The sequence below is a fragment of the Scophthalmus maximus genome, chromosome 14 (genome assembly GCF_022379125.1).
Source record: "Scophthalmus maximus strain ysfricsl-2021 chromosome 14, ASM2237912v1, whole genome shotgun sequence".
Classification (NCBI taxonomy): domain Eukaryota; kingdom Metazoa; phylum Chordata; class Actinopteri; order Pleuronectiformes; family Scophthalmidae; genus Scophthalmus; species Scophthalmus maximus.
Window position 1 is genome coordinate 2,656,982 of NC_061528.1, and position 25,519 is coordinate 2,682,500.

At 44.4% G+C, this 25,519-nt stretch overlaps 1 protein-coding gene across 1 annotated transcript; it reads left to right on the forward strand.

The window, feature by feature from the left end:
• Positions 1–778: 778 nt before the first annotated feature.
• Positions 779–9,550, forward strand: ndufa10 (NADH:ubiquinone oxidoreductase subunit A10). Its single transcript, XM_035651058.2, has 10 exons — positions 779–936; positions 2,592–2,760; positions 3,103–3,318; positions 3,626–3,712; positions 3,924–4,045; positions 4,922–5,001; positions 5,548–5,602; positions 5,719–5,804; positions 5,913–6,021; positions 9,335–9,550. The coding sequence occupies exons 1-10, from the start codon at positions 862–864 to the stop codon at positions 9,401–9,403; spliced, it is 1,068 nt and encodes a 355-aa protein (XP_035506951.1). The 5' UTR covers positions 779–861; the 3' UTR covers positions 9,404–9,550.
• The last annotated feature ends 15,969 nt before the right edge of the window (positions 9,551–25,519 follow it).

The window sequence follows — 25,519 nt, forward strand, 5'->3', positions numbered from 1 at the left end:
TCCGCCTTAAATATGGGTATTCATATATATGAGTTGACTAAGTAAAGGTCGGGGGAAAAAAGCAACTTGATTATGGGACATTAAAATTTTCGTGTATTTTATAGATAAAACAATAATTATCAACACAATTGAGCAATGATCTGTTACTAAAACAGTGCCACAGGGTTTTTAATTAAAACGTTTTTTGTTGTGGGTTTTTTTACAAAACAAATCTATCAATCTATCTATTATCTGCTATGTATTGTGATTATTATTTAGATTGTTGCTTTTAAAAACAAGTTATTTGGTTCATAAATAAATGAAACTGATTCAGTCAAATAACTACACCTTTCTTTTTAATCAAGCATTCGCCTAAATGTTATACTTTTTCTTTTAGCAATGTTTTTTTAACCTGTTTTTTAAATTGATATCTTGTTTTTACTCTGTAGCACTTTGAGATTGCTTTTAGCAATGAAAAGTTCTCCATAAATAAAATATTATTATTATTATTATTATTATTATTATTATTATTATTATTATTATTATTATTATTATTAGACGCAAACAAAAGCTAATTTGTATGAGACACGACCAGCCATAGGCCCCGGACTGTGACGTATAACTCGACCTATCTGTTATCTGCTATGTATTGTGATTATTATGTAGATTGTTGCTTTTAAAAAGTTATTTGGTTCATAAATTTTTTTTTTTTAAAAATGAAACCGATTCAGGCAAACAACTAGACACAAACAACCGTACGTTTGTATGAGACACGACCAGACAAAGGCCCCGCACTGTGACGTATTATTCAGTCGCCGTCAGGGCTAGCGGTGATTCCTCGGGTCAGGTCGGTCGGAGGGATCTTTGGAGGACAGTTCAGTCATGGCGCTGCGGGTGATCCGGCTGGTGCCCCCGTCGGGAGCTGCTGCTGTCAGAGCGCTGAACACAGCACAGAAGGTGAGGACACGGAACACGCACACGGAAGTGGAGAAACTCGTTGCTCTTGCCGCGCGTTTCTAATTCGCAAGGACAAGTTGAGCTAGCCGGCTAGCTAGCTAGCTAGCTAGCAAGCTAGCTTCAGTGGCCGCTAGCATCACAATTGGTCCAACAACAACAACAACAACACTGTTAACGATGCTGATGACAGTCTACAACCAGGAAGTCAGCTAACAAAGTTGTCAGTACATTGACGTAGTAGATGTCATAATATTATTGAGTGAACGTCGAGACAACTCGTTTCTAGCTAATCCAGATACACTGCTAGCGGACTTCATCCAGAAACCTGTTAGTTTTAGTTTGTTGTTAGCTCCGTTGCTTACCTCAGCACACCAGGGTTTATTCAGTTCACTACCTTTGTTAATGGCATATTTACACGTTATTCGGCAGATTCAAACCCGCTTATTAATCCGACTAATATTTCCACAGAATCTAATCAGAACATGGAGCGGGTTTAAAAAGTGGAGCGACCTCATCTTCGCACAAAGCTTATCTTTTCTAAAGTGATGAAACTGACAACTTGTTATTAATTGATTTTAAGATACAATAACGTGAACTGCCCTTGTCCTGCAAAGGTACGACAGAGTTTTACTAAAAGTTTAAATAGAAGTGAAACTTGGCGAACAAAGTTGTAATACTATGAGAACGAAGACGAAATATTACAAGAATAAAGTCGTAATACTATGAGAATGAAGACGAAATATTACAAGAATAAAGTCGTAATGCTATGAGAATAAGTCCGTAAATTTACATGAAAACAGTCATAACAGAATATTACAATATTAAAGTCATAGCATTAAGAGAATAAAGTTGTAATATTAGGAGATTAAATTCATAAATTTACGTGAAAACGTTGTAACGTAATATTTAAAGAATTAAGTCGTAATAATACGAGATTACATTCGTAAATTTATCTGAAAAAAAAGACATTATACCGTGATAGTAAACTCATTATTTTACGAGAATAAAGTCGTGATTTTATTCGAAAAATTCTAAATTTTATTTAATATTATATTACGGAAATAAACAGCAACCCAGGAAACAGACGTGAGCCCCGACAACCGCTCTCTCTGGTGTCGTGTCACACTGACAGCAGGTACGTTAACGTCATGTTATCATATGTTAAACGTTTAGTAATCGTCTTTTGCTCGTTGACCCAGACATGTACATGTTCCTCATTTTAACACATGGGACTGTTCATCTGACCTTCCTCCACTAAATAACACGGAGACCAAATTTACAACTTTATTCAAAAAATATTTTGACTTCATTCTCGTGATGTCATGCCGTTTTTCTTGGAATATAATGTTGTTTTTTTTCAACAGTACGACTTTATTCTCGTAATATTATTACTTTATTCTCATAAATTTATGACTTTATTCTCAAAGTTTCCAATTTTTTTTCTCTCAATGTGGCACTAATACTCCATCCACAACAAATTAGAATTAAATCCAAATTCTTTCAAGGTAATTAATTAATGTTAAACTATTCTTCCATTGCAGAAATACTTGGTTGGAACCTATGTTAGAGGCTAAAACCTTTTTTCCCTCCGGAGCCCAGAAGTGAGTTTAGTACTTTTCATTAAAGTGTGTGGTTGTTTTCTTCATGTCCTCCAGGCAGGTGTTCACACAAGTTCCGCGAGAAGCCTCCAGTATGGCTGGTTGTCCTATATTCTGGGCGAGAGGACGACGCCACGGTTAAGTCAGTACAGCAAAATCATCTCTGTGGACGGCAACTTGGCTTCGGGGAAAGGAGCGCTGGCCCAGAAACTGGCCGACCAGCTGGGTAACTATCCGACCGCAAGGGATCAATCGCCTGATCGAATCAAATTTCTCTGATTTCAGCTTCTTAAATGTGAATATTTTCTGGTTTCTTTGCCCCTCTGTGACAGTGAACTTAATATCTTTTGTGTGTGGACAAAACAAAACATCATCTTGGTGGTTTTGGGAAACACGATCAACATTTTTCACCATTTTATGGACCAAACAACTAATCGATTAATTGAGAAAATAACCGACAGATTCATCGATGATGAAAATAATTGTTAGCTGCAGCCCTGAGCGTATGCGGGACAATGTGTCCTGTATGTGTGGCGCACGCAATAACCGGTGATTTGTGTATCCGCAGGGATGCTCTACATGCCCGAGGCCGACACGACCTACGTGGACAAGATGATGGGGGAGAAGGAGCCGCTCCCCGAGATCTTCAACGGGATGTGCAACCTGGAGAAGTTCTACAAGGACCCCAAAGCTGCAGACGGAAACAGCTACAGGCTGCAGCTGTGGATGTATCTCATGAGGCTGCTTCAGTACTCCGACGCCCTGGAACACTTGATCAGCACAGGTATCGCAAGAGACTCTGAGGTTTCAGGTCGTTAACTAGCCCTGGCGTAGCCAGACTGATACTCAAATGCGTATTTGTCTTGGATTTTTCGATTTCCAAGAGCCATTAACAACAGACGCAGACCAAAATCATTATTGTGGGAGAAATGTGAAAAAACGCCAGGCGTTTACACGACAAACATTCGATTTGTACCTATTGTTTAAAAAAAATGCTTGGTAAAAATATTCATCTTTCCTTGTGTGTTTGAAGCGATTCACACTATATTAAAGAGCATCGTCGTCTTCATCCTGATCTTCTGTGTTTCAAGGCCAAGGCGTGATCCTGGAGCGTTCCCCCTACAGCGACGTGGTCTTCCTGGATGCCATGTTCAAAGAGGGCTACATCAGGAAGGCGTGTGAGTATCTCAAAAAATATAAGATGCAAACAAATTGTCTTGATTTAACTTCCCATCAACGTAGAGCTAATCGAGCACGAGCATTGGACGTAATTATCTTTATTTCAGTGGGCCAGAAACAGGTTTTCCTTAATTAAGGGAAATTCATTTTCATGTCCAATAACATTGGTTACACACATCTCCTGAAAGAATCTGTCCTGTGGTTTTGCAGGTGTGCAGCACTACAACGAGGTGAAGGGCATCAGCATCTGTGAGTTCCTGCCTCCTCACCTCGTCATCTACTTAGACGTTCCCGCCGAGGAAGTGCAGAAGAATTTGAAACAGAGCAGCAAGGTAGTGAAATTATTTCATCAAAGTCCCCCTCTGCACCAAAAAGTGTTTTTCCTCTGTGTCTGTCCTCTAAAATGTCTGATATTGACTACAGTGACTTGTATCTGGTGTTTTCACATTCCTCTCCTGGAGGAGGAGATTTCTGTTTCACTTCTGTGCAATTTGAAATTCAAACGAATCCTGTTCAAGCTAGATTTGGTACGTGACAAATACAGAAAACCAATCGCTGTCGAATATGCAAATGTGAGGCGAAGAAACCATAAACTTCCAGTGCAGCAGAGGCAGCGCATTATGAGAGGAAGGCAGCTGTCAGCAGACAACTAGCGTTAGTATTAGCAGTTAGCATCATGAGAGGACGACAGGTGTGTCAGCAGACAGTCGGCGTTAGCATTAGCAGTTAGCATCATGAGAGGACGGCAGGTGTGTCAGCGGACAGTTAGCGTTAGCATTAGGAGTTAGCATCATGAGAGGACGACAGGTGTGTCAGCAGACAGTCGGCGTTAGTATTAGCAGTTAGCATCATGAGAGGACGACAGGTGTGTCAGCAGACAGTCGGCGTTAGCAGTTGGTGAAAGTTTTATGTCTGAATCTGTCCGATGTTGCCTCTAGCCATCTTGTTGTCGCAACATTCTTCCACCGGTCAACCTAGTGTTAGCATCTGTGGTGGGCGGGGCCTGTGTTATTTGTGTATCATGAATATTCATAGTGTCAGAATTCCTCAATGAGGGAGAGAGAGTGGATGGTTTACAGCCCCATTTCAGAGGTTTTTAAAACACTTTTTGGGGTGTTGTTATGGGATGTTAAACAAAATATTAGGCATATGGATAATTTTTGTATTATTCACTGAAACTGATTGAAATTGAATCACTTTCTCCACAGCCTTATCTTCAGGACGTGCCCCTGACGTATCTGAAGAGCATCGAGGAAGCATACAAAAAGTCTTTTCTGCCCCAGATCAGGTGAGGCAAACTTCCGAATGACCAATTTCAAACTCCCTCAAACTGGAGCCGATAAACATCTGGATCGCCCCCTGGTGGCTAGTTGCAGTACGGGCCAACGTAAACCCTGTCTCCTCCATGTCAGCGGATCGGGACATGGGCCAAACCTAAAAAAGACAAATTACGCACCAAATACTTTTTTTTCTCTCTCTAAAGATAGTTTCTGTCAGTTTAGGTAGCTCCTGTTCTAGTTTTAATTATTCTTCAGTTTGTTTTTAATCAAGTAGAGTGAGACGACACGATTGACAGATGAGAATCGCTCACAATCGGTGTGTCACTGAAACTCCACGCTACGATCATCGCTTGTGCGAGATGATGACGATTTGCAGCCGCGCCCTGGATATTTTGGTTTCATTTTTGTGGAGATGTGTCGTACATCTTTTCTGCACAAATGACATTGCTCAAACTTCATGGGATTCAACCACGATTCATATTCCATATTGAAAAAGCATCCTAGCCTGAACAGAGGTTTGTATTTATTTATATTCTCTTTTCTTTTTGTTTTAGCGAAACATCAGAGCTGCTCACTTACAACACAACCCAAGCCCAAGATGTTGAAAAGGTAAAGAGTGAAGTTTGACAGTTGCTGAGTGAAAAATTATTTGGATGTCCAAAAAAAACCCCCAGCTTCTGTAGACCTGCGTATTTAATGTGTGTGTGTGCTCTCCTCCTCAACAGATCTTAGAAGACATTGAAATTTTGAAGTTCAACAAAGGGCCGTGGTTGGAGCAGGACGATGTCACCTTCCACTACCTGAGGGTGCTGTGAGTTGTCGCACATCGTCACATTATCAAAAAATCTTAAATGACACAAACGGGAGGGGTTTCAGCGGGCTGATTAATTTATTTTCATTTTTGTATTTTGTTTTACAGTGTGGAGAACAAGCAGCATGTTGCATCGCTGCCCCACATACCCCGTTTCCTGCCAGAGATAACCGTCGGGGCCCACGAAGACGACAAAAAATACTACGCCTACAGAGGGGTACGTAGATTCAAGTTGGTTTGACTGCCCTGGCGCGGTTCCTTCGCTGTCACGCCACGTCTCTCTCTCTCTCTCTCTCTCTCTCTCTCTCTCTCTCTCTCTCTCTCTCTCTCTCTCTCTCTCTCTCTCTCTCTCTCTCTCTCTCTCTCTCTCTCTCTCTCTCTCTCTCTCTCTCTCTCTCTCTCTCTCTCTCTCTCTCTCTCTCTCTCTCTCTCTCTCTCTCTCTCTCTCTCTCTCTCTCTCTCTCTCTCTCTCTCTCTTCTCTCTCTCTCTCTCTCTCTCTCTCTCTCTCTCTCTCTCTCTCTCTCTCTCTCTCTCTCTCTCTCTCTCTCTCTCTCTCTCTCTCTCTCTCTCTCTCTCTCTCTCTCTCTCTCTCTCTCTCTCTCTCTCTCTCTCTCTCTCTCTCTCTCTCTCTCTCTCTCTCTCTCTCTCTCTCTCTCTCTCTCTCTCTCTCTCTCTCTCTCTCTCTCTCTCTCTGTGTGTGTGTGTGTGTGTTAGCTTCAGAATTCAGGCCCCTTCACTTGTGTTGTACATTTCATCGCGTTGGGAGATTTGAAATGGATCAAATTTGCCTTTTTGGTGATACACGAATGGTGAACTCTGGAGAATGTTTTCTTCTGAGGTCATGTCTGAAAACATATTTTAAGTTATGCATTTATATCGAACCCGATTAGTAGAATTTAGTAGTGGCAGCGTAGCTCCATCATCGAATAACTCAGAAATGAAATAGGAATTATGTACAGAGGTTTTCAAGGTTTTCCACAATCTATTATGTAATAATTATAGGTCAAATGTATACTGAGTTCTCTTTTGCTAAAACACATGCTCTTATTTATTGCATTATATGAACTCAAAAAGTCCACAACATTCTTTAATTTAGGGCAAAAATGGATCTATATTTTATTATTATTATAATTTATAAACATTTGTTTAGTTTTGAATGAAGTAATTCCAGGTGCACAAAATGAAAAAGAATTTCTGATGCAATACAAATCTATACATATTATGGTGACGCTAATAATAATCAGCTTGGTGTGTGTGCGTTCCTGCTGTTCCACTCTTTGGACAGTTGGTGGCAGCAACGCGCAGCAAGAACATTTTACCAATGTGCCACAAAGGTTGAATCAGAGTATGTACCGTTTTTGGACAATGGTGATGATGCCTTCACTGGCATCACGTAAAGTTTGCAAGGCTGGCAGGGCCACGAGGGAATTCGATGCAACTTTATTTTACTGTGTAGCGCCAAAACGCAAACATACATTATTATCTCATGTCCCGTTATATAACAAAAGGTCAAGACCTCGTGATACTACAGAAGGAACTTGAGCAGGTCTCACATTGAGGAAGCACCTGGTGAAAGAGGAGAGAGAAAATAAAAAGACAACAACAACTCTGTTCTTAACAAGATGAAACGCACAAATTGGACTTGAGGACTCTGTGTTTCTATGGAGACCCTGTAATTTATTATACTGAGTTTCCTCACATCAGAGCGACCTGTACATAATAATTAGAGCCCGACCGACGTGGGGAGAATAATATTTTCCGATACCGATACATCGACCAATATATGTTTTTATTTGAATCTGTCAATTATTCCTAAAATTTGGTTATCCCTGACCCCCCCCCCCCTTTTATTTTTAAGATGAAGAAATGTAATTGATGCTTGATATTTTAGTATCATTAATAACTCTAAGTTATAAATAAATAAAAAAACACATTTTCCACCAAATAAGACAAGAAAATAAGCAATTTATTTAAACGTAAAATGTAAAATATAAATGCAAATTTTTGGGGCAAGTTTAAACGATTTGTAATCGACTACTAAATTAATCGGCAACTATTTTCATAATCTATTAATTGGTTCAAGTAGTTTTTATGGGGGGGGGAGGATTCTCAAAATTCTCTGATTTCAGCCTCTTAAATCTGGTTTCTTTGCTCTATGACAGTAAACTGAATATCTTTGGTGTGGACCAAAAGAAAACGTCATGTCGCATTTTGGGAAAAACGATCGACATCTTTCACCATTTTATGAACCAAACAACTAATTGTTTAATCTGGAAAATATTCAACAGATTAATGGATAATGAAAATAATCACTAGTGTCTGTGAAAGGCTCATATCGGTCGATATTATCGACCAACCGATATATCGGTCGTGCTCTAATTATAACAAAACTAAATTATTCAGCTTATGTACATAAATGCACACATGTTTTGTTTTAGATAAAACTATACAAAAAAAAGTGTTGCACCCATTAAGTTCACGAAACTGCCGCTGTGGTGAAGTCCTGACGTCACCGGCGGACGAGTTGCCCTTTTCGTCTCATCATTTTGTAATTATTCCCCACGATTTATTAAAAACCAACAAAATCCTATGTGGAGGATTTGTTTAAAATCCATACTGTTGTATACTTTGATATATTTCTCCACCTTCTCTCTGTGCAGCAGCGTCGTCGTCGTGGTGATTGAAATCATTTTCCTCCGCGGAAATATTGAGCGACTCGTAGTTACAAGAAGGCAAATGTCAGATGTGGAATATTCTGCAGGGCTTTCGGTATCATCAGTCTTGCAGGGGAACATTTGGGTTTGACCTTTTCTGTTTATTGACAGGGGACTTTTTTTTTCTTATGTGTCTCCCCTGTTGCAAAAATCAAGCTGCATTATGCTGCAGGAGGCTGCGACCCGACATTTTGTCGCGAGGCCGGATCTCCATTGAGACAATGAGAAACGGAGACACGTGGTGGCGTGAATTCCCCTCGGCGCATTTTGAACTCGCAGAGTAAAGTCGTGGAGGACATTGGCAGGACTGATGCATTGCGGCTTACAATCGAAAATACTGACAGTCCCCAACAAAATTATGAAATATTCTTTTTAAAATCTTGAGGAAAATGTAATCAAACAATTTGTGATTTAAGCATTTAAAAAATTATATATATATATATATATATATATAACAATTATTTTCATTGTTCGATTAATCTGTTGATTCTTTTCTCTCCATAAAACATCATAAAATGGTTAAAAATAGTTGGCGATTAGTTTAGTAGGCGATTGCTTATCGATAAATCTATTAACTGTTGCAGCTCTAATATATATATATATATATATACTGTATATATATATATACTGTATATCACTCGCTGATTATTAACTGTCAAACTAACGATTTTATGCTGATAAAGTAAACTTTTCTTTTAAATTAAACGTCATTATATTTCAGTATTAAAAGTGTCACATTTTATTCTGCTGCTTTTTAAATCTGCTTTTGTTCCTTTTTTAAAAATGTAATAATTTTTTTCTTTTTATCCTTGTAGCTTCCTGGTAAGATGTACGCGCGTGGTTATAATGCAGATATTGGAGACAAAAACATCTGGTTCAAGTAAACGAGTTCACAGGCTGATGTCACTAAGCTGATCTGCTCGCCGGGTGAACTCCGGACCGCTCGTCTGGTATTGATCCGCTTGTCCTCTGTTGTACATCCTAAATAATATGTGTATGTATTAAAATAATAAATTTTGAAATCAAGTAAATGTCACGTCTCTGTTCTGAGTCTGTATGCCGACGAGATGATGGAAAGATAATGACATAGTGTCTTATTGTCATACATTCTCTTTTTACAAACTAAACATATTTCCACAAGTGGAGCTGTAGTTATTAAATACATTATTTAAACACTCTAAACAGGTTAATTGATGTATATGAACTGCTCATAAGAGCTAAAGGGACATTTCAAGGTTTCCCCGGGTTGTGAAAGTTTATTTGGTTTTACCAAAAATCTCAAATTCAAACATGACAACGTATAACTACATTTACATTGACTCATTTGGCAGCTGTTTCTATCCAGAGTGACTCACAACTGGTGGACAATGTTTACCATCCGAAATATTCAACTTGTTATGGAATATTTCATGATTTCATGATCCCCACTTCTTTCTTATCTTAGTTTAGACATTTAGACTTTTGAAAATATCATATAATTTCCTAACATCACCTTTACTGTCGTCACCAACCCCTTCTCCACTCATCACTCAACCATTTTCAGCCTCTCAAAGCTCAACAATGTGTTCCTTCAGTTAAAGTCTCACTTATTTGGCCTTGAGTCTTATTGTGAAGGACTGGGCCCAGAGCTCCGCTTCTTGGAAAGACTTGATTAGTTTGTGTTCCTCCTACTTCCTGGAGGAGGAGGCCGACATGGGGGCTCTTTTTGTAATCGAGAATTGATCACCGGCGCAGACACACAAGGATGAACCGGGCTCAGCGGCGGTGTGGGCGAATCTCCGGTGACTTGCTGCTTCCTTCCCGCCGTCAGATCTCGGCGAAGATCTCGCTCAAATGTGCCCTTCATCATCTGGCTCAGCTCCCTTCTTTATCACAACGGTCTGGTGACGGCACTCGAGACTCTACAATCGGATGTAGCCGCGCTCGATTGATCACCAGTGGACAGGGAAGCACAGGGGCGTCTCAACCGGGGGGGTAGGCCAGGCCGGCAATCACCCGGGGCCCCCGAGCTGAGGGGGGCTCCCTTGAAAATGGCTGATGATGTTTGTCCACAGCTATGGCAGTTTTCTGAGAACCCCCTTAAATTCTATGATGACTGCAAAGACACCATGGTCGGGAACCCCCCCCCCCCCCCCCCCAAGAAGGCCCCAGGCAATTTCACGAAACGTACTTACGGCTAATTTATGTTGCCTTCACCTACAAAAAGAGATATGCGTCCGTTTCAAGCGGTGTCACCGCCATTGCCCACAGACGTCCACGGGTCCTTTACGTTGGCCCGGTTGTTTATCAATGCATCCACCAGAAGAGTCGAGAGTTTCTAGTTGTGGAAGAGGTTCTGATAAATGTAAATCTTCAGAAAGAGACAAAAGCCGTTTTAACCAACGGTGGTAGCGAGGTCTCGCCTCCTCAAAATGATTCAGAGTTTCGTTCGGTGCACAAAACTTTGCAAGGCCCCTGCGGATTCCTTGAAACCCCGCTGGCGAACAGGTTGAAGCCATGTTACAGGCAGGATGCCACAAGGCCAGCGCTTCCCCGCATCAGCGACCTTGAGGAGCTGGCGCACCGAGACGACCTCTGAAGCCCCTACGATGAAGAACGTAGTGAGGACCAGGGAGACGACAGAATCACTCCGCATCACCAGGTGTGAAATGCAACGTTGAATTCGTCACGGATGTGTCGGACGCATTCGAGGCAGCGGGCCGGATCACGACGCCTCGTTTTTGCCTTCGGCGCCCGACAATAGTCGATTAGTTTGACCCTGAAAGGCTGTTTCTGAGGACATCAAAAGCCCCCGAGCGCCCCGCAGAGCAACAGAAAGAAATAACAAGCTTTTGAGTTCAGCTTTCCTGTGCCGCTGCAGAAGCAATTTGCATAATCCTTTAATTAATGTGAGTTGCGAATGCGGCTCGATGTGTGTTAGCGGCGAGGAGAGCGATCAAAGTCACACGATCTGTTAATCCAAAGCGGAGAGCCACCTTGTCTCCGCCCTCAGAGCATCAAGAGGGTTCGTTCTTTCCTTTCTAGCATCTTGAAGACGTGACACGCACGACCCTTTTGATGCGGAACAAGCTGCTCCCGCCGGAAGCTGGAATCTCGTTTGTTTTTTAACAGAAGGTGACAATCACTCATTCACGCTGACAAAGCTCCGTAAGGCAAATCGTTGGAAGAGACGTTTCAGAAGATGTGTCTCCATTCACACATTCTTCCCTCTGAATTTTGGTGTGGTGTCTTGACGGGACCTGCTGATCAGGATGACTACCACCTGTAGTCAATTGATACTTGTATTAATAATCCCTCCATAAATTAGTCTTCAACATTAATTGGCCCAGAAATATCCAAAAAGCTGTCAAGGGCCCCCCGTCCCCGTCGTAATCGCTGCTTCCTTCCAAAGTAGTGATTAACATGAAACCCCTTCGTTTTCCTGTCACTTTAATGACCAGCTCCTAATTATCGCCTTCAGGCCCCGGACTTCTCTCCCTGCCCAAGAGTTCTGCAACTGACAGGCTTGGATGACGCAAAGTCCAACACAGGGTCCGGGTTCTTAAAAGTTGTTTTCTTTCCCAAGACCAGCGAGTCGGTCGCGGCCCGGGACCAGCGAGTCGGTCGCGGGCCAGAGAGAAGACTCGGGACCCAAAGTGCCGCAAACAAGCCCAAAGGGGGCGGAGAGGTGTCAGAAGTGTTTCTTTGACGGATCAAAGTCCTCCGAGTTGAAGGGGAAGTCGCTGCCGAGCAGCAGCTCCAGAGGGGTCTCTGTCTGAGGAGTAGCTATATATTCTCAGGTTGTGGGAGACAGTTACATCCCTTACAACAACCTGGAACTGCCCCGGGGAAGTGAAGAGGTGGGAAACGGTAGTGACAGGAAAAAGCAACCCAAAGTCAAAAGTGGCAAGAGAAGGACCTAAATGTGCTCCAGTGTGTTGCTGTATCATGTACAATACAGGTGTAACTTACTGTACAGCCCTGTGCAGCTTCCGAGCCCCCTGGTGGTTCCAGGTGGTATCGTTTGGTCGGAAAAAAGACCCAAGACGCCGCTAACGACGCCGCTTACGACGCAGCTACTTTCTCCTCCTGAGGAAAGTCGTCCAACACCACTGAACGGAGATAGCGGAGGACAAAGGACAAGTACAAACACTGAAAAAGCTGCCCCTTCGTTTTTCTGGCTCCGAGCGTTAACTAGCGGCAGCGTTAGCATCGTGGCTAACTCAACGCCAGCGGACTGGCTACTGTCCGGGAGCAGAAAACCTCCGTCAAAATCCCAATTGGAACAAATAAACCTGGAGGTAAACGTCTGGTCGTATGAATACAAGTAGACCGGTTGTGTTACCAACTGATCTAGATTAAAGAAAAACAAACTGCATGTCGTCTTTCGAGCCTCCCGAGTTCCGGGGCTTCTTTCCACAAAGTGAATGTCCGTCAGAGGTTCACTGTCGTTCGATCTCTTCCTCCTCCTCCTCCTTCGCCTGGATCCCGCCTGGTGTAATGCAACACTGAGAGGTCTTATCGCCAGCGAGATGAGTCAGAGGAACGGAGGTGGTTGTGCCTCTCTGCAAACGTTTCAGGAGGTGGACTGTCGGAGGCTAGTCCACCCTTTTAATACATTATTTGCCAGGTATCTGAATCAGTGAGTAAACACTGTAGTAGCTACAGGGTGTCTATAACACATTCAGTCTGCCCAATCTGAAGTCTTTGCATATTTTAGTCCCTTTGTTCACAAAATACTGTAAGTATGTAAGTACTGTAGGTCGTCATTCATACCTTGAGTGTTCAAAATAAGACTTGGAATGCTCCTTTATTTGCAGAATTAAGGTTTCCAATTAGTTTCCAACTTTTGCAGCCCGGTTCATTGATCAATCAATATACTGTAGGAGTAGTATAATAAAAACTTTAGCTATTTTGCTAACGTCACAGAATGTAATCCTGTTGTTAAAGGAGTAGTTCAACATTTGTATTCCCCTTCCTGGCGGAGAGTTAGACAAGAAGATCTGTACCAATCTAACTTGTACACAGAAAAGTCTTTCAGCCGATGATGTAGAGGTGTCAAAAACGTTACTATTTATACAATACAAATACACACTTTAATATTTATACTATAAACCTGGTGTTTCATCCATTTAGATTCGTGACATTCTGACCTGACAGAAGTTCATCGGAACCAGATTATGACCCTGGTTACTTCACCCTCCGTTCATGTAAGTGGTTCCGTTTCGATCGAATAACATAAAACCCCGTCAGAATTCATTCACCATCACCTCACATCTCCGACATGTGTTGTGTGCACTGTACGCTGCGCTTCATCTAATCCCACTAAGGCCCGAGAGAGTGTCAGCATTATAGCGTTCAGCTTACATGACAACAAAAAGACTAGGATTTAGGAGATTAGAAAAAAATAAGAAAAATCCCGCCACTAATCAGCGGCCTGAGTTCGCAGCATGAAGCTGAACGGAGCATTTCTAGGTTTCCGAAGGCAAAGGATGGCTGCAGGAGCTTCGCCGTGTGTCAGGGATTTGGTAAATTGACATCCCCGGCAGAGCGCTTCACTAAAAGCCGCCGCCGCTAAACTTTCCTCTAAAAACTCACGGCCTCCTGGATTAAAACTAATTTAACGCCGCGCGGCAGATTGATAGTGAACACGTTTCCACAAGAAAAGCAAATGTGGTTCCACACAAGCGCCTCGGGAAGCTTTGCAGTGACTCGATGGTGGTGAAGCCGGGGGGGGGGGGGGGGGGGGGGGGGGTTGCTGCTCTGCATCATGGGAGTCGCTGGGCCGGGGAGAGGAAAACCACTGCAAGGGGCGGGGAAAGGGAAGAGGAAGGCACTGTACTCGAGGAGGCTAATTACTATTAATTAACCACCTCAACATTACTGATTCATAAATAATTTCCTCGCGCAGGCCTCTGTGTATGCGTATATGAATAAACTTATGGGAGGCTCAAAAAGGGACGCTGCATCCCGTCAGGCGGCGGTGCGGATGCAGCAGATGGCAGTGTTGCTATCCGGGAACGTGCCGCTCGAGAGCATTGTCTAGGGGGACGCTTTTGTTTTGACAATATGTATGTAGCTCTGGGCGAATGTGCCTCTGGGTAACGCCACGGAAAATGGAAAGTACACACCGCCAGATGCCGGAGTTTCATTGGGTGAAATAGCAACACTTAATTTTTTAAGTCCCCAGTATTTAGCGTGTTCATAAACACGGTTTAAAAATATATATGCAGTGATAATAAGCTGATATATAAGTGAATGTGTTCGGTAACAACTACGACTCCTCCTCCTAAAACACAGCTGCTATCGACACAACGTGTTATTAAAATATACGTCTTTGAAGGGGCCAAGTCATAATTGGTTGACACGCTGCACATTAATAAGCAGTTAGAATGCCCTTTAAATCCAAGTGACAGCTGGAGTATTTACTTATCTGCTTCAGATTTTAATCGTGAAGTGTAACTTTTAGTCATAGTCAGGACAGGAGGTCGCCAGGATGATGGACAGTACTGTACGTGTAGAGCTGCAACAGTTAACCGATTAGTAATCGACTCCTTAATTAATCGCCGACTATTTTGATAATCGATTAATCGGTTTCAAGTAGTTTTTATGATAAAAAGTCTTAATCCTCTGATTTCAGCTTCTTCAATGTGAATATCTTCTGGTTTCTTTGCTCCTCTGTGACAGTGAACTGAAGATCTCTGGTGTGTGGACGAAACAAAACATCATCTCAAGGTTTTGGGGGAAACACGATCAACATTTTTCACCATTTTATGACATTTATGAACCAAGCAACTCATCGATTAATCGAGAAAATATTTGAGAGATTAATCGGTGATTAAATGTCATCGTTAGTTGCAGCTCTATGTATGTGTGTTCTATGCCCATCTTGTCTAAATCCTTTCAGTTTTCATCTGCGAAAATCATCGTTTCTCGTGAAAAGCTACAACGCTCAGCGACTGTCGCTGTGGACGAGCAGTCGATGAAATCTGAGCCTTTTCAAGTTTCAAACTTTTACCGTCATTCATCCTCGTCACTCCTCACGGACCCACGTGTGAAAATAGTGCAACAAAACATGCGGAGGTACGAAGCAGAAACGAGATCACGGCGACGTGATGGAGATGCTTGGTGCTCAATCCGTAAGTAAACAGTAAAACCCCCCCCCCCAAAAAAAAACAGACGCCACGATTGGCAGAATGAAAACAGCAGATGTTTGATTGATGTCGCCGCTGGTAACGCTGCACCACAGTTGCTGACTTCATCCCATATCGGCAGCGGGCGGGTTCGCGAACCTTAATTGATTTAAACTGCCGAACGATGTATCTGCTTCCCGCAGAGCGTCCGGGCCGCTGTGCATTAAAAAAAACAACTAATAAGGCTGTAAAAAAACTTGGTGACTGTTTATCTTTGTTTAAGCTAAATGCTCCTCGGAAACTGGAGTTTACGTCTCCTCATAAAAGGATGGTGTTATCCTTTCTTCTTATACTCAGCAGAAAACAACAACTGGGTGTTGCTCAGGCTCCCGGTTCCTCCTCCTACTCCTCCTCTTCCTCCTCCTCCTGCTCCTCCTCTTCCTCCTCCTCCTGCTCCTCCTCTTCCTCCTCCTCCTCCTTCTCCTCCTCCTCCTCTTCCTCCTCCTCCTCCTCTTCGTCCTCCTCCTCCTCTTCCTCCTCTTCCTCCTCCTCCTCCTCTATCTCCCCCTCCTCCTCCTCCTCTTCCTCCTCCTCCTCCTCCTCCTTCTCCTCCCCCTCCTCTTCCTCCTCCTCCCCCTCCTCCTCCTCCTCTTCGTCCTCCTCCTCCTCTTCCTCCTCTTCCTCCTCCTCCTCCTCCTCCTCCTCTTCCTCCTCCTCCTCCTCCTCCTTCTCCTCCTCCTCCCCCTCCTCTTCCTCCTCCTCCCCCTCCTCCTCTTCCTCCTCCTCTTCCCCCGCCTCCTCCTCCTCCTCCTCTTCGTCCTCCTCCTCCTCTTCGTCCTCCTCCTCCTCTTCCTCCTCTTCCTCCTCCTCCTCCTCTATCTCCTCCTCTTCCTCCTCCTCTTCCCCCGCCTCCTCCTCCTCCTCCTCTTCGTCCTCCTCCTCCTCTTCGTCCTCCTCCTCCTCTTCCTCCTCTTCCTCCTCCTCCTCCTCTATCTCCTCCTCTTCCTCCTCCTCCTCCTCCTCGTCCTCGTCCTCCTCCTCCTCCTCCTCGTCCTCGTCCTCCTCCTCCTCCTCCTCTTCCTCCTCCTCCTCCTCGTTCCGGCAGCTCAGCAGAAACATCCAAACCCCAGAGCCCAGACACGTCCCAAAAAAACTCCCCAAATTACTCTTTTACAAAGAATGTGAGTTATGTCTTGAGACGCAATCTATTAAATTAGCCGGTGAGACCGTGCCGGAATATCAATATCACTTTGTAAACCTCCTCAAGTTATAGCCATAGACAATGGCATTGTCGAAGGGTTCTTGGTGGTGTAGTTTAGTCCACCTCTCATCGTCCCTTCATTCCCAATTCACTGACGCTAATTATGCAGGGATCCGAGAACAGCATCTTTTAATTATGAATAAATATATACAGTAAATTAGTTTTAATAGTAAACACATATTTGTGGATTTAGCTTTGAGCTGTAGGGCAGATATCAGAAAACGATTAGTTCCCCCTCCCACATCCTCCCTCCAAACTGATTTATTCTGCATCATTTCACCCATCAATATATCGATTGATCTTATTTCTGTGTGCTGTGTTTTTTGGTTTTCCCCCTCAAGAATCCATCTCACGACGGGGGACGTGTCAGAAATGATGAGACGACACGGTTTGTGTTTTGTGAAGACGGCGACAACGCGAGCCTTCGCTTTCGGATTGCTAACTGTAAGAGAATTGACGACGCGTGTTGCTTCCAGCGTGTTGCGGTGTGACGCGGTCCGCCGAGTCCTCCGTCATATCCCGTGACAGCTCATATAATAGGGTTATTGATAATCTGTCACCTCGGGTGCTTTATGTGTTGCTCCGGTTCTAAGTGTGATATTTCAGTGAAAGCGCCTCCAGTTGTCGCGGATGTTTGCGGCGTTCGACTGTACATCTCATCGACGCCGCGCGCCATTAATCTGACCTGTTTTTTTCACCCCGTCGGAGCCCTAAAGGTGTTGCTAAAAAAAACATTTTCTCTGGAATATAGAGGAGCTGTGTGGGATTAGTATTGATATCTAAAATAAGGGGCCACATACCTTGCGAGGCCGCGCAGCGTTAAGTTTAACGGAAACCAGATAAGAGTTGATAAAGGACGGTGAACTGAGGAGACAACAGCCCTGAGTTTAGAGCCACAGTGTGTCATTTTTGTACTTTTCTGGCGGCATCTGGTGGTAAAGTGGCCAACAGCAAACCAACCGAGCACCCGACAGGGGACACTTTATGGTGGTGCACCGCTAATTCCATTTCCTGTTTCCAGCAGCAATGGAAATTCAACATGGCGACTCACAGGGAGGTCGGGTCCACCTCAAAGTTCATTATTCATATATAAACACACAGTTATGGACAATATATTCAATTTCTGTGAATAAGTTCTTCTAAATATTACACACTGTAGCTTTAACGTTTGTCTGCCATTTTAATATGTATATATATCATACTGTATTTTATATATCCATGTCAAAACGTGCAGTTTTAAGGATTTAAAATTCTGTGTTTGCCATCTGCTGACAGTTTCATGAGTAAAAGTAAATTGCCTAAATATTACACCACTTTTCCCTGCGTGGATTTCCCGCCTGCTGTGTGGCAGAGGTCATGTGGCGGCGGCGGCGGCGGCGGCGGCGTCCAGGAGGCTCTGCAGAATGTGCGCTACACAGACGGGGGAAGAAGAAAAGGCTAACTGTACCTCGTCCTTTGTGCGAACGCCGCCCTGCGTGCCACTTTCAAACTGTAATCGAGTGTCCTCCAGCCTTCTGAGGCCGCCGCCGCTTCCCCGGGCTGCTTCAGTCAATTTCGTCGTGACACTTCCTTTTGACGCGCTTTCAAAAGACGGCATCAATATGTCAACTGGGAGTATTGGGGCCCAAGTGAAGATTTCCTCTTCTTTGATTTCTTTCTTTTTTTTTTTGCATGATTTTCCAGAAGGGTAATAGAGCGGAAGAAGAGGAAATGTGACTGTTTTGGTCGCACTGCATATATCTGACAAAGAGAAAGGTCCTATTACGGTCATACACTCACGTGTTGTACACTTTGTGAGTTCTGACAAACCAATCATGGCCGTCAGGCCATGATTGGAAAAAAGATGACCGCAACATGTGACTGCGATTGTCACATACTTGCTTCTTTGTGCCTCCTGTGTGGAGAATGTAGGTCTTTATGTTTGCTGATTTTTTGCAGAAAACCACTTTGGCTGTTGGTATTATTATTATTCTAATCACGATTTTTGTTCAATGATCAATAGACTGGTTTACAGAGATGTTTACAACGCGCTGTTTGCGGGTTGTGTAACCGACAAATGCAGACAAATGGCGAGGCGAATTTATTTCGAGTAGATCTACTGAACAACAGGTTCAATCACAAAGTAAATGAAAAGTTTGTTGGCAGAAAATCCAAAAAGTCCTTCAAAAGTTCTTTTGTGTTTATACCATCTTACTTTGTAGTTGTATTTGATGGCATTCATGGTTAAAGGGTAGAACATCAAGCCTCTCGCATATATTTTGTCATGAGAGTTTGATAACAGCATCTTAGGAATCATTGCCAATTTTTTCCCCCAAAAAATGATATGTATTTGCAGATGTATCGGTATGGGAATTTTGGCTTCGGGCCCCAAAAAAATCCATATCCTGTAGACTCCAATTCCTGCGTCACGCTGCATCGGAATCTTTTTTACTTTTCTGGCAGCATCTGGTGGTAAAGGTACAAACCGCAAGCCGACCGAGAAACCGACAGGGGACACTTTATGGTTACGTCGACGGCCCCTCTCTTTGGAACGTTTTCCACGCGGGCGCACGCCTCACGTGCACTCTACTCGTCAGCCTGAGCAACGCTACACTGAAAAGTCAAGCGGGAAAAAAAAGAAAAAACAGCGCGAGCGTGGAAAGTCCGCAGATTGAGACACGGCACATGTCTCGGAGTCGTCCGCTAATTAACGCGCGTGATACGAGCTCGCCGGATAAATTCGCGGGGTTTGCGTTTGGCGATAAGCCCGAGAGGGACGATACCGTGAATAGAAAATTTCCCCTTGTTATCTTGTGACGGATACAAATGGTTGTATGGGGAATGTAATTTCCAGGCCATTTCCTTATCTGAGCCGTGCTCTCCCGTATGAAAGCATTGCTTCTCACACTCGAGGAGCAATGCGACCGTGGCATGAATGACAACCACCACCCCCCCCCCCCCCCTTCATCTTAAACTTGTGGGTTTTTTAAAAATTCTTCATCCTCCATTCTTTCTCTCGGCGCACTTCTTCAGTAACGGATATCCTGGGGAGGAGAAGAAAGTTGCGAGTGACGGACACGAGTCAAGTGCCCTTTGCATCAGCTCAAAGAACGAAGCGGCGACTTGCCTGATTGACAAGCTGCAGCCGAGCCCCTCTGAGGGGGTTGTTAATCCCCCCCCCCCCCCGTTAGTGCTGGAATCATCTCGCCGGACCTCCTGCCCTTTCACTGAGAATAAGCCAAGTTTGGGAATTAGACAGCGACAAGGACGTGCTGCGTCGTCTCAGCTGCGGAAGGGAAGAATTTCAGGTGAATAAAAAGAAATAACCTCAAAGTAAAGGTTTGAATCCAGATGCCAGGAGTTTAGGGGTGAGGTTGGCAGGGGAAGACCTGAACAACGAACCAGGCGTCTTTGTCAAACATGTATTTTGCACTAAAATAAAAAATGCTGCATCATTACCATAGATTGGTATGGATCTTCTCATCTCGACTCTCAAACTGAAGCAGATTACCGTACCCTTTGTCTCGCCTACATGTTTTTTTAGAATCCTGCTCGTTCGTTTCATTTGAACCAGCATTACATTTTAATTTGCCTAGTTCATTTGGAGGTGCGAGAGACTGCTCAAAGAATATCATCCACATCAGCTCGGGTCACGCTTCGATCGCGCTGCGATCACGAGCAAGACAGTCGGATGTTACTTTGAGCCAATACAATAATTACCTCAGCATCGAGCGAGAACAACTTCCCAGCTTGTCATGTCGATCAGGCGCTGATTATTTTCGTATCACACGAAGCCTGCTACCTTGTTGTGCGAAAACGAATTCCTTTGTCGAGTTACCAGCCCGTTACTTTGCGCCTCTCCTGGCGTGGATGTGGGGTTGAGCGACCCGCGAGGCGTGAGGCTGGCTGATGATTAATGTTGCCAGTGAAGCGCAGCAGGCCTCAGTGAGCTAATCAGACGGAACACGTCAAAGTTGAACCTGGCGCGTGGACGTCCATCGCTTACGGACGCCTACACACTGATTGTGATATTCAAAAGGGTCCTCAAGGTCCTGCGCTGTAGGAGGGATCACGTCTTCTACTTGTCACTGGATAATTGACGCCGACCGGCGTCGACACCTGGAGCTGATTGAATTCAGTAGGTCAGTCGCTCACAGTATCAACATCTGATGAATGGGTGAAACCTCATGGAAACAAGGGGTTGGGCCCAGTTGTTCACCTGGATTGGGACTTGGGAAGCCTATGTCTTGCTATCGGGATCACGCAATCCAGATTACCTTTGTCCCGGTTGGATTGGCTCATCCTAATCCAGAGACAGACTTTTCAAGAATGACCGAACCCGGATTACAAGCGCGTGATTGTTTGATCTAGATTTCGTCTGACATTGCCAGCTACTGTTTGTAAGGAATCATCTAAGGGGGACAAAATCCTTTTGTTTCATTTTACTGTACTGGAAGCTGATTTTCTACTTAGTCTACTGATGATGAAAAAATCCAGTGCAAAATATGAATAAATGTACATATACTACATGATATAAACTTTTATGTCAACAATTTTAGAGTTTTATTACATTTCGTTCCAGAAATCCATTCTGAACCCCCCCTCTGCCGGGATCAGAATAATACAGATGAACAACGCAAACTGACAAATCCAAATCCATAATCCACAAGCATTTTTTTCACGATTCGATCAAATCTATTATCCAGAATCCAGTCCGGTAGCTTCTGAACAACTGGGCCCCGATGTTTATAACAGGATCTGCTCCAAACATTAATGAGTCCTTCCGTTGGGTCCCGGCCCGCCCCTCCACAGAATGTCATGGAAATCCAATGTGTTCTTTTTGGGTAATCCTGCTCACAGACAGACAAACCAACAGCGATGGAAAAACCTTACAGGAAGTGTCTTTGGTTCCTTATGAAGACCAAAAATTGAGCTCGGAGGATTTGAGCGGATGCAGTTAAACAAGCAGATCCCGGAATTATCGCGTCAGCCCTGGTGGAGGTATGTGCTCTCCGACCTGGGGGGGTCCCGACACCCGTAGTGTCCAAGATTATATCTTGGTTTCGGCAGAGGGTTGTGAACAAAAAAAATAAATAATATCATATACTTAAAATAAGATTACAAATACAGACGTTATATTGTTTGCAGCAGCCGGAGTATTCTGGTCGATTGTGGCTCCAGGAGTTCAAGAGCTGGTTGCTGTGACGCTCCCAACTGTGACGTATCTGCTGTCTCGTATTTGCTTGGTGAAGTTTTTGTCTTTGAAAAAAAACTGCTGCTTCCCCCTGCGGCGATATTGCCGCTGTTCGAGATCATTACATCGTGATTATCATGCACACGTGCTGTAAACCACGCGCACATGTTAAGAACCCACCGGTGGGCTGGAGATGTGTTGCACTTCCAAAAATAATGTGTCGCCCAATTGTTATTCCAGTCTGTTCGGTGCCTCTGCTTTTGTCTAAATTTCTCAATTTCTCACTTCCACTTGAGAGCAAGCTGTTGTTAATTGGATTTTTTTCTTTTTTTTTCTCCTCGACTGGCAAACGAGGATTGTGACGGGGGTAGGCGCGCACACACACACACACACACGCACACTCACACACACACACACACACACACACACACACACACACACCCTGCCATAGTTCCCTTCTGGGGACATTACGTAGACTTGGATTCATTTCCTGCCGACTCCCTTAGTCTAACCTTAACCACTGACCCGATAATCAGACATGGCCTTTAAAGACCAGGCGTCCCCTCTTTATTCTGAAGTCTGTCTCCAAATGTAGCCTATGACGTACACACACACTCACTGTCCTGCTTGGACTCAATCTTACCTTAAAACACGTCTTTGCCTTTAATATTTAACTTATCCCATGCTACATGGTGGTGTAGCAGTCGGCGCTGTCGCCTCACAGCAAGAAGGTTCTTGGTTCGAGTCCCGGTTCAAACCAACCAGGGCCTTTCTGTGTGGAGTTTGCATGTTCTCCCCGTGTGTGCGTGGGTTCTCTCCGGGTTCTCCGTCTTCCTCCCACAGTCCAGAGACATGCAGAATGGGGTCAGGTTCATTGAGACTCTAAATTGACCGTAGGTGTGAATGTGAGAGTGAATGGTTGTCCGTCTCTGTATGTGGCCCTGTGATAGGCTGGCGACCTGTCCAGGGTGAACCCCGCCTCTCGCCCAATGTCAGCTGGGATTGGCTCCAAAAAATCCCTTTCATTTTCAGTCTGTGTCCTCCGTCTGTACTCACAGTCCACATGCAGCTCTACGGGAAAAGCATCTTTGCCTTCGAAATATGAATATGGATGATGCACTAGTAGGTGGTAAGAATTATTTTGCAGGTACGCCTAAAAGATGGATGTTTCATGTTTTAGTCATTCTGCATTGCCAGAGATCCCCCCACCCCCCCCCCCCCCCCAGTTTAATGACTTGTAGAAAAATGTGGCTTTTAAATTTTTAAATACAAACCGTCATATATACGCTCTTCGCACATTTCATATGCGGGGAAAACAACGGTGTTGAAAGTTTATAAGAAATTCATCCCGGCATGAGGTCGCCCCCCCCCTCGCCGTGGTCACTGGACACTTTACCGTCTCTCTGCGAAGTCGGAACCTTCTTCCCCGAGTGCGGAGATAAGAGAGCGTTCGAGATAAATAAAACCAACACAGGCGGCGAGGTCCCGGCGAGCGCTCTGTCACCAGCGGTTGGTCTCAGCCGAGTGGTCTGTTGTTGTTAATAACCTTCTTCTGTCACACTTCCAGCAATTTAAAGGCCCATTCGCAGCGACCTTATTTCTTCCCGCTCGAGGAGGTTGGGTGGTTTCACCATTACCTGCGCTGGTCAGTGGTTTTAATCCCACCGAGTGTGTGCGAGGGTCATTTCTCACTCCCGCCCCTGTAATAATTACAGCTGCAATTACCCTACAGTTCTTTTGCGAGCCCACTGGCCCGCTTGTAATTTAAATTACATCTGGAGAGAGGTCCTTGTATTTTTCTTTTGGAGTGGACCTCTGAGTTTGCTCGCCGCGAAGGGCTGCTTGTCCTTCCACTCTCTGTTTTGTTTTTCTTCCTCGTCCGCCCGCTGGGAAATTTGACTCGAGTGCGAAAGCGGGGTGGGGTCAGAACATGCTTCCCCCCCCCCCCCCCCCCCGTCAGGCCGATAGACGCGGATGCACTAACTTCACACGCACTCGCACATTGGAGGGTGTGATTTCGAGGCAGATTTATGCACAGAGGACGTCGGAGATCATGATTTCCTCTCCCGAGTGTGAATCGCAATGAATGTTCAGATTTGAGTATTTCTTAACTCGAATTCACCTCCTTTCCTTTCGCCTCCTCTTCGACTTTGCCCTGCTGAATGTCTGTAACACACCATGTCCTGCAATATTCAGTAAGATCTCCTTCAGAATGATGAGTTTTAAATGTCAGAGTTGCACAGTGAAATGTGTCACAACAAGCAAATATTGGCGAGCCTCTTTCCATCTCCTCTCTGAGTGACCTTGATGGACTATTATCTGCAATATCTCTTACTTCCAGTTCACAAAGCAAGCAAACAAATCCAGCCATGATTAAACTCTCGGTCCGTCTGGAGTCACCAGGGAATTTAGAATACAGGGAGAACTGGCGTGTTCTGCTCTCCCTGCCTCACATTCCATGACGGACCGTGGGAGGGTAGGGAAGTGTGCTCTCCCTACCTCAGTGCAGGGAGAGTCCAGAACAGAGCCCATACCGCCAAATATAACTGATTGTGACCATTGAAATGAATTAACTTTAACTTTTGTGGTCCTGACTGAGTTAGATTTGTGCCTTTTCATTCGTAGTTGAATACATTTCTGTACGTATTTGTGACGTCACGCACCAAAAGTCATTTTCGACGATCGCCCCCCGCTCCTCCTTCAGTCAGTCAATCCGCAATCGGTTGTGAATCGTTGACTGACCAATCAAGGCATTATGGGCAAAACGTCCCTACCTGGGACCACGGGGCCTTTTTTTGTCAAGAAGCGGGTGAAAACAATTATTGTAGCCATTCAGCTCCATTCACTTCTGTTCAGCGAGGACAACCTCTCTGGTCTTACCGATACAATACTCTAACTTTCCTAATTCACAGTTGGGATGTGTGTTTGATTCCTTTTCTTGCGGCTGCTTCCTGGATTAATCACCGCGTTGTGCTTTACTTCCTGTGAGCGATTAATGATCATCAATCTCTCCTGGTTTGTCTCGTGGCGAGCGACGGCGCAGCCCGTTTCACTGCAATTAGCATATTGTCCTAATAAATCAATTCTCCTTCCAGTGTATTTTAATAAGACGTCCTGTCCACACGTCTCGCTCTCATCGGCATCGTATCTTTTGCATCGCATGTTGACGACAACCACCTCCGGATTTGTCTTTTTTATTTTCTTATTTCTCCCACGGTTGCTCCGAGTTGCTGCTTCCAGTAACAGAACAACAAAGACCGGCTCCTGTCGTCAACCTGCGGATTGAGGAGTGTTGTCTCAGCTCGATGCACATTTCACACATAACGAGGGCGGAAGACTCTCGTACGCTTTAGAATAAATGAATGTATTGTTTTTCTTCCCCTCCTTAAATAACTCCAAACAGAAGCAGCAGCCTCCGCATTATTCCACGTCACCGCGAGCCGGGGGCTGGGGG

Coding starts and splice junctions, on each gene's coding strand:
- ndufa10 (XM_035651058.2), top strand. CDS start 862: ATGGCGCTGCGGGTGATCCGGCTGGTGCCCCCGTCGGGAGCTGCTGCT. Junction 3,319..3,625: donor GGAACACTTGATCAGCACAG/GTATCGCAAGAG, acceptor CTGTGTTTCAAG/GCCAAGGCGTGATCCTGGAG. Junction 5,002..5,547: donor TCTTTTCTGCCCCAGATCAG/GTGAGGCAAACT, acceptor TTTTTGTTTTAG/CGAAACATCAGAGCTGCTCA.